The 9217-nt window shown below is 42.7% G+C and overlaps 1 protein-coding gene across 1 annotated transcript in view; it reads right to left on the reverse strand.

Annotated features, from left to right (window-relative positions):
• Nucleotides 1-8295, reverse strand: part of traf4a (tnf receptor-associated factor 4a) — a 34683-nt gene extending 26388 nt beyond the window's left edge. Inside the window, exon 1 of the mRNA XM_020088501.2 lies at nt 7762-8295. Coding sequence (XP_019944060.1) covers nt 7762-7904 — 143 coding nt within the window. The 5' untranslated portion in view covers nt 7905-8295. The remainder of the gene's footprint in view (nt 1-7761) is intronic.
• Between the last annotated feature and the right edge of the window lie 922 nt (nt 8296-9217).

The following is a 9217-nucleotide window of genomic DNA, read 5'->3' on the forward strand; positions in this document are numbered from 1 at the left end:
AGGGCATGTCTTATCTCATATTGTGCTGATGTGGATTCAAATTCTTAACAAACATGCTATTAGTTAAATTGACAGACGGTAAATCTGGGAGTTTTGGGGCCCTTGGGGGTGGGTGGATGAGGAGCCTTTGCCCTTCAGTAATCCAGCTTTGTGACCTCATCTCTTAACATATATCATAACACGAAGTCCAACAGTAATTGCAGTAAGAAGTTGTGCTCCGTGAGTGACGCAGGTGTGTGGAAGTTGAGTCATGGCTTTAGTTCTTTCCCTAAACCACAAATTGCCTTTTTATATCGACCGCACAGCAGCGAGAAGACACAATGTGTGGTCGCCGATGAAGACGGTGGTTCACGTTAACGAGGGCTGTTTGTAAGGACACAGAAATGAGCAAAGCCAGGGCACCGAGGACACGTTCTTGAACGAATCAAATGGAAATAACTTTCAAGAGTCTTTCAAAAGTAAAGAATACCTGAGCTGGCTGTCACCATTAACTTCCTGGCAGGCGACAGATGACATGACCTGAAAGTGACAGACTCAGAGCTGCAGCGACAAGAGGACAAACATCTCCATGAAAAATTTAATAGGGGAAGAAATACTGTTACTGAAGTTAAAAGTACAAATACTTCATTTCAAGTAAAAGTCCTACATTGGACATTTTATAACTGATGCATAAACCTGTAAACAGCATCTGATTCATTCTTACTTATTTGCCATGCTGCCCTTTTTGCTTGACTGTAAAGTTTACTTTCAGATATTTTCATGTAAAGATTATGTAGATTTTTATGTTTATATATTTATCTCTATGCTTTCTGTTTATCTTGACTTTCTATTCTCTTAAGCTTGTTCTGTTCTTGTGTGCTGCTTTTCATTATAACTGTCAAAACCCACAGGATCATGAATTCATTAATAAATATATCATTCTATCACCCTTACCAAAGCAATATTTGTTTCAAATTATCCAAACAAAAAGTAGGTAAATGTGCCTCAAATTAGAGGGTTTTACATTCCGTCACAGGAGAAACTCCATCACAGAACTTAAAGAGCCCTCCTCCATCTTTTCTTCACGTTCATACAAACAGCTGTCACAATACGAGTCTCGTAATAACATCTCGTCTGCAGCTGTGTGAAATAGTCGGAGCACTTTCTCCCAGCGATGTCATCATCACAGCTGCATCTCTGAAGCTTCTCAGCTTCCTCTCCAGAGACTCGCCGCAATTACCTTATCCTGAAAGAGGCCCGGCCCGACATCTATCCGTCTGTCTCTGGGAGGACGGAGGACGGACGGACAGGCGGAGGGATGGATGGCGCCGTGGAAACTCTCAGAGAACAAACGCTTCAGAGCAAATCCACAAAGAACAAAAGTATTACGTTAAGTGAGTTTTTCAGCAAAAAAATGTTTTAGCCATAAGAAGCTCTTACTCACTGCTGTTCTTTTTCTTGCTAACACTATATCTTTACATGTCCATTAATTAGTTTCTTATGTGTTTCCTTGAAAAACTGTGTGGTTTGATACTAATAAAGAAAACTGATATTTTGCTTGGTTTAATTATTTTGCTGTTTATTATTGTGTTGAGTTTGTTGATGTCAAGAAGGATTTCAGCAAAAGGAGTGGTTTCATTTAAACCCTCTTTGAATATATATTAGCCATTTTATTTTATTAGAAACTTTATTTTTCGTTCATGCTGACTTTTTGGTTTTAGACACATTTCACAGGCTTAACCTGCTATTCACTGAATAAAAAGCATCAAGGTTGTGCTACAAAAAACTGGAAGTGCTCCAACTCATCTCATTCTATCTTAATGGAAACTTCTCTAAAACTGCACTTTTAGTTGATTTTTTCATGCTGGCTTCTATCCTTTCCAAACATGGATAAATTACTGGGTATCATATGTCAACATCCATTTCCTCACACTCCCGTTGTCCGTTTGGATTCCATTCTTAGGCTGTTTACAACTTTGCTCTAGTTATTTCAAAGTGCTTCAAAATTGAAATGTCGATGTTCCCACAAGAGCAGAGAGAAAATGTAGCTAAATTCAAACCACTGATTAAATCATTTCAGCAATCGTGTCCAGCTCTCACTGGTTATAGTCTCTCAAAGGTGAAAATTTGAAGTTTGTTTTATATCCCTGTAAACTGAGGGGTTTTTGTAAAACAAACTAAATGAATAAGTGAACTTTGATTCAAATTCTGATTTACAGACAAAACGATTAGTTGATCGAAACAGAAATCAGCTGGTTTATAGCAAATCAAAACAGTTGCAACAAAAGTTCAGCTACATTAAAGCTGCATCGCTTCAGTTACAGCTCCTAAAATGTCAATATTTTCTGGCACGAATCAAACTGAACCAAACTCCATGAATTAAATTTGACATTTCGAATAAAAGGCTCCATTAGGTTAGTGTGGAGGTGTCTGTGCTGCAGGATCTGTTTCGAATTCAGAGAGTGATGCATCTGAAGCAGTGAGACAAACATCCATGTTTAACTTTAAAGATCAGTCACTTCTCATTTACATCAGTCAATTAGTTTCAAAGTCCAGGAGAGTGAACAGGTGTAAAGTTCAGGAGCCACGGACTTGTTATTCCCTAGTTAGAGAACAGAGTGGGTGGTGCCGTGTCACAGGACTTTGTTTCTCTACAGGTGCTGAACATCAGGGAAGCTCAGCGACACTGAGTTTAGAGCGATGACGCATCTGCTCTGACACTAATGCTGCTGTATCTCTCTGCATCCCCCCCATCTCTCCTCTGAGTCAGTGGCTCCTTCTTTGTATTGGTGTGTTCAAATTTACTGGGTTGTTTCCAGCTCTGTCTCCCCCCGACAGCAGCCTCAGCGCACAGCTCTGAAGGCCCTCACAGACCCCAAAGTGTAGCGCGGAGAGGCCCGGGGAGCTTTCAGTCCACTGAACACAGCATTTCTCTGTGCGCAGCTCACTGACCACCGTTGTCGTCAGAGAAGGATGGAACATTAAAGTCCCCCCGAAACGCTCCGGATCCGGACCCAGGATGCCTGTGCAGCCTTCGGACACCTGCGGGGGGGACTGTGAATGTCCCTGTGATGGGGCCGAGGAACGGTAATGGACACACGGGCATTCATCAGCCATCCGTGGCATCGGTCCCATTCAAGACACAGATACCCACTGAGACACAAAGCCCCAGCTGCCCAGAGTGGCAGACTGACACACAACATTGGACAGGATGCAACACAGCTCCATTTAGGCCTTAAAGAAACGCCCCGTCACAGCCGCCAAAGTGCCGCTCTATACATCCCATCTGGACGGCTGCACACACAATGGACAGAAGTGGATTTATCATGTGTTTAAAAGGACAGAAATCCAGCCATCGATAAACATGTCTCTGAACACATCTGTGCTTTTATTCTTTGAGTATCACTTTCAAAATAAATCACCCTTTAACATAGGATTTCATTTACTTTAAAAGATAAACAAATCATTTAATAAGACACTTGTCTTTTCAGCTCTGTAAAGGAACAGTTCAACAGAAATAGGCCCATTAACCTCATTGCAGAAATATATTTAAGAAGCTTGTTTCTATTGAATATGAAGCTACAGCCGACTGTCAGTTAGCTCAGCTTAGCATCAAGACCGGCAGGTGGATTCTGTTACTTTTGGACAGAGCCCGTTTCCAGCCTTGATGCTAAGCTAAGCTAAAAGGGTAAAACGTGTTCACCAAACATAGCAATCAGTGACCAAAGTCTCAGCAAAAAGAGGAGGAAAAGTTTCAAATTTCTTGATCAGCAGATAAATTGTTAATGAAAATAATCAATCCATTCGTACACAGTATAAACCCATAAACGTTGACTATGCAGAAAGAACAATCGATTTTTCTTCCACTAAACTAAACCCACATCTTCCAATAAAACAGACAGTTCCTGGTGGAACAAGAGGAAGAGGTGTTTGGCTGGTGTACTCATAACGCTGGCGACTGTGCACCAGAGTATTCAGATGATAGATGCGTGGGAGAGCGCTGCAAGAAAAAAGCTAGTATCACCTACATCAGAGGAGAGACAGTAAAAAAACTACGCTACATGCAGAAGATGTGTCAAAGTTAAAATGAATCACAGCCCATTCCAAAAAACACCACCCCCCCCTGGCTTTTGGACAGTGAATAATCGAGCTGGGAAAACTTCTTGTATTAGGCCACTTTGGGGCTCCTCGTGACTCCGGGTAAGTCAGCTCTCGCTCTATATGCGACGTGGAGGCCTGTAGGAAGAAGCTCCCGAGCTGAACAAACCAATTACACCCCTGTCAGGGCCGTGGCACAGCGCTGCATCATGCACAGAGAAGCCACTGTCACATTGCATGGCATTACTGTGGCTCAGTGGACCCAGGACTGATGAGCCAAGAGGCCGGGCATGTGTGGCACGACTGTAAGCTCTACTTAGCCCTCACACAGTGGAGGAAACTGTGTTCCATACCATAAATGTTGTTCTCCTCTTTTTAAAGAGGCACTGCAGTTAAAACATGGCCTGTATTGTTGAAGCACGTGACTCATATTTGATTGTGTTGAGTGTGGAAGCTGCGGGGCGGCGCTGCCTTTGGTCCACAGTTCTCCTGCAGAGCGGGGGCAGCCTCCAGGACTGCTGTGGCTGCGGCTGCAGACAATTTAGGCATTCGTCCCCGAGGGCCAAAATGCAGCCCATTAGCATCACATGCTAACATGCCTGTGGACACAGAGGCCCAGACCAGCACGTTTCAGCGCTCGGACACAGAGAAGTGAGAACAATTCGTGCATTTCCTCGTGTTCCTCTAAGGGAAATTACAGAATGAAGCCTTTTTCAAAAAAGGCAGTTAACAGTTATAGTACCACTGAGTTGTTAAAAGATGTTTAAGATATTCTGTTGTTGTTGTTGTTACATCTCAGTGCTGAGACATGAACTTGTTTTCATTTTTTCTTTAACCAAGATGTCCTGCTTTACTTCTCAGGTAGAATAAAGTTGAACTAAACATTTAAATGAAGCGCAGGATATTTCAGCGGCTCCTCCACCGTCAGCTGTGCAGAGACGAGGCTGCAGCCGAGCGGACAGGCTGCATCGTCACCTCTTTAATTAACAAAGTGTGCCAGCCCAGGCCACTTTCAGCCCTCTTGGCCATCGAGCGCGTTCATTTTTTTTGTCCGTGAGGGGAGTTCAAGTTTATTGAGGCTGACAGACAGTCGTTAGCTAATGCTTTGCCCTTTGTGCAACTAGGTTGATCTTTTTGCCGTAATAATTGAAGGCTGTGAAACATCCAGCCCGGGCTTGCCAGCCAAGTCTGGCCACTTTCACACTTGTCACCCGCTGCAGATCGCTCTGCTCTGTTGCAACAAGCCATGGAGGAATGTTACTACACTGCCTGACTGTTCATAATTATTTCTAAAGAAACTTAGTCATCACTGAATTCAACTATTACCCAACTGTTAACACTCCTCCTTCATTTAGCATCTATAAGCAGCACATTAATGGATAGCACACATATTAAAATGTAGTTTTATGCAGACATAGGGACATTTCAAGAGATTACAAATGTACAGTATGTGTGAACAATGATGTTATGATGTTAATATTCTCATACTCATACTTTAGACGTGTAAATAAACCAGTCAGACTAAAATGTCACAACCTGGAAACCCAAATTTTCTTACTAAGTTACAGATAAAATGATCAACCATGAATTTAGCCATAAGTTACAACTTAACTTAATATAAAGTGGTACTTATATTAAGATAAAAACGGTCATGCAGGCCAAACAGGGAGGAATCATCGGCATCCTGACTATAGAGGAGTACATAGTCACTCAGCCAAAAATCGTTCATGAGTTTGGAAACTTTAGTTAACGTCAGTGAATCAGTGGGAGTGATGAAACAAAGGAGCATAAACTGGAGGACGAACTCGGAGGTGGGCAGGATGAGGCAGACAAACGTCAAACCGTTAAACTCGCTGATCGGCATCGAACGCTGTTCCTCCCTCGCTCTTTATGTTCATCTGAGTTTGTTCTTTCCAGCCAGATGCAACTGGCTGCTGCTTTAATAAGCCAGAGGAGGCTTCCTGATGACTCAACGTACACACATCAGGAACTCACGACAACGTGGTTTATGTATTCACAGCGTTAATCCATATCTCCACCCCCTCGCTTGTCTCTTTCTCTTTCTCTGACTCAAGACGGTTGAGAGCATGAAACGTTGACATGAAAATATTGTCTGATTAGATTAGATATTCTGTTTTCCTGATGGCAAGTGTTGTTTTATTTATCTGGGAGTTTCCCTCAGGGCGTCTTCTAGTTTCATCGTGTACAACTGAAGAGGTTTTAAGATCTTTTTACAGTTAAATAGCAGCAGAAAACTTGTAACTGAGACAAAACTCCAAATAACTGCAGACAGAGCAGCAGATATACAACAAACCACAGCGTTTCTTTATTCATAATAAAACTGAATTTAAATTAAAATGTTACATTTGACTTGTATACAAGAGCTTTAAGGCTTTGAAGATGAAACCTGTTTTCAGCTTCTCCACTTAAAGGTGAGCAAACATCTTTCAGAACTCACTTTCTCACTATCTTAAAGATTTTTTTATTTTTTATCTACTGAATTAAGTTGAACCATAACAGTTCTACGACCTTAGATTTTAGAAACAAAAGATTCAGAGGCAAATACTATTCTGATATAACTATAATTCATGTTCCTAGTTTGGTTTTGAAACAATATTTGGAGCCATTGCTCTTCAACAACAAAATATTGATAGAAACAAAGTTGACATTACATCCCCTTGAACACATGTGTCCCATTACTCTAATTAATTACCACATAAAGCAAGAAATCAACAGACACATGGAGTTATTTACTCGGGCCATGGCCACATTAACCTTCTAAGGGGGCCTTGGGGCAAAAGTTGGTTGTTGGGCCCCTACTGCCCTCCACTGAACAGTTTCCAGAGACATTAGACTCAATGTGTTTTCAGGTTGTTGGTGTTTTCTTTGTTTGAACTCAGTATGAACTAAAACAGTAAAGGTCGATTTTGACAGTACAAGATGGCAGACCAGTCAGATCAAAAGTGACATTCAATAAATTGAATGATTTGACTTTCACTTCATAATAATAAGTGACTCTTCTGTGACAGTATCGCCATCAAAGCTAAAAAACAAAGACTTCCTTTCTATAAGTCTTAACACAGGCATCAATGTCCAGCACATTAGGAGGTGAGGTCGGGGTCTGACCTCAAAGTTAAAGTTCCCCTTTAAACACACACACACACACACACCCTAACCCACAACGACCCATGCAAACTCAGCCACCCTGGGGCCAAAGCACAGACAGGATGAGGAGGCAGGGGCCCTCTGCAGGACACTAGCACCACAGCATGAAATATACTCTTGAAATAAAAGACAGTAAAGGTTAATTTCCACCATTTGACTAATGCAACAACAGCCATGTCCTCTACCTGTCCACAAAAAGTCCCTGCATGGCTGCTCCAGAGAGCAGCTGCTCACATTTGTTTTTGAGCGCAGAGCAAACACACCTGAAACTACAGGATGGGGGGTTGACACCAGGCTCTGCTCAGCAGCCAAGGCCTCACATCGCATTGTGTTATTATCAGCTGCACACGAAGACTAGAAAATAGCGTAAAACCCCTGAAGAGGAAAGGTGAGGAGGACACACCTACACATCCTTTATTTACTGTGCATGGCTCGACCGAAACTAGACAAGCTGCAGGTATCGGAGGTGGATCTGACACACGCGCACACACACACACACACACACACACTGTTGTGTACCTGAGGAATTCTTGCAGACAGGTGTCACAGAAGCGATGTCCACAGGTAGACACTTGGACCGGCTCCCGCATCGCCTTGCTGCAGAGCGGACACTGGAAGCGTCTCTTTGGCTTCTCCAGAAACTTGTAATCAAACCCGGGCATGGCTGCAGCGTCTCTCGGCGGATTTCTCTGCAGGTGGTGGATAAACGCCCCTGGACCCTGACTCCCTCCCTCCAGGGAAAAAAGAAGAAAAACAGGGGGGATATTCAGCTGCGGTGCCGGTTTACACCGACGAGAGGTTCGTGCATATCACGTCCCCTCCGCCACCGACGGATCGGGCGAGTCCTTCCCCCCGCAGCGTCTCCTCCTGACGGCCGCAGAGCGCAGGAAGCACCGGTCTCCAGGAGCGCGCTGCCGCTGCAGACGGATTCGTCCTGTGTGGGTTTGTTGTGGCTGTCAGAGCTGCGGTGTGGCCCTGTCCTCCTCGCTCCTCCTGGGTGGATGCAGCACTGACACAGTGAACACAATGCCCTCACCCCTCCGTCTGTTTAGGTGCAGCAGAGTCCCGCCCCCTCCTCCTCCTCCTCCTCCTCCAGGCAGGAGGAGTCAAGAAGCTGCTCTCACCATTTTCTCCCCCTCATGTCCCTGAATGCATCTTTAATTGAGCTTTTGTCTGGCTGCAGAATCCTCTCATGAGATGTGTGTTTACTTCATGCCCATGCTCCATGTTGATTGTTTATTTGTGCAGTAAACCCATGTTTACCATCATCAAGACGCACATGCTGCTTTTTACTTCAGGGATATTCAAGCTGCACGGTCTTAATTGACGAAATTAGATAGTGAGGATTTGGTTGTGAAGATTAAATTGTTTAAAAAAAACCGTCTAATTAACCTCCACAGTGGCACACAGTGGAGTGAGAGGTGACAGACGCCCCCTGGTGGTGAAGCAATCACATAAAATTAAGCAATTTTGTATTTTCTCGTAATTTTATTATTATTCTATGATGTGACCAGTGAAAATATATGTATTTAAAATAAATGTTCGGCTTGAGTTACAATACAGATTATAAATCCTTTTAAACACTGGGAATAAAGATCATATCCACCTAACCGGATCAGCTTTCACGTGCTGTGTTGCTACCAGATTACATCATCATTACATCATCACACAAGACAACAGTAAATGGCCCATGTCTTCATAAAAGATTTGAATGCATCTTAAATTAAAAGTGTGATTACAGTTCAAAAAATTATATAAGAATCGTTATAAATATATAGATTAAAATGTACATTAATTCAATACATATTAACTGAATATATTACAATAATTACAACAGTCGCAGCATCTGTTCATTAATCTGTTATGAAATTATAAAGGAACATACATAATGACTCAGGTGATTAATGTAAGACTGTGGGGGCAGTGTAAATCAAAGGTATATTCAGACTCACTGAGAAACTGTGGTTTATATTTG

The sequence above is a fragment of the Paralichthys olivaceus genome, chromosome 11, assembly GCF_024713975.1.
Source record: "Paralichthys olivaceus isolate ysfri-2021 chromosome 11, ASM2471397v2, whole genome shotgun sequence".
In the NCBI taxonomy this organism is placed as follows: domain Eukaryota; kingdom Metazoa; phylum Chordata; class Actinopteri; order Pleuronectiformes; family Paralichthyidae; genus Paralichthys; species Paralichthys olivaceus.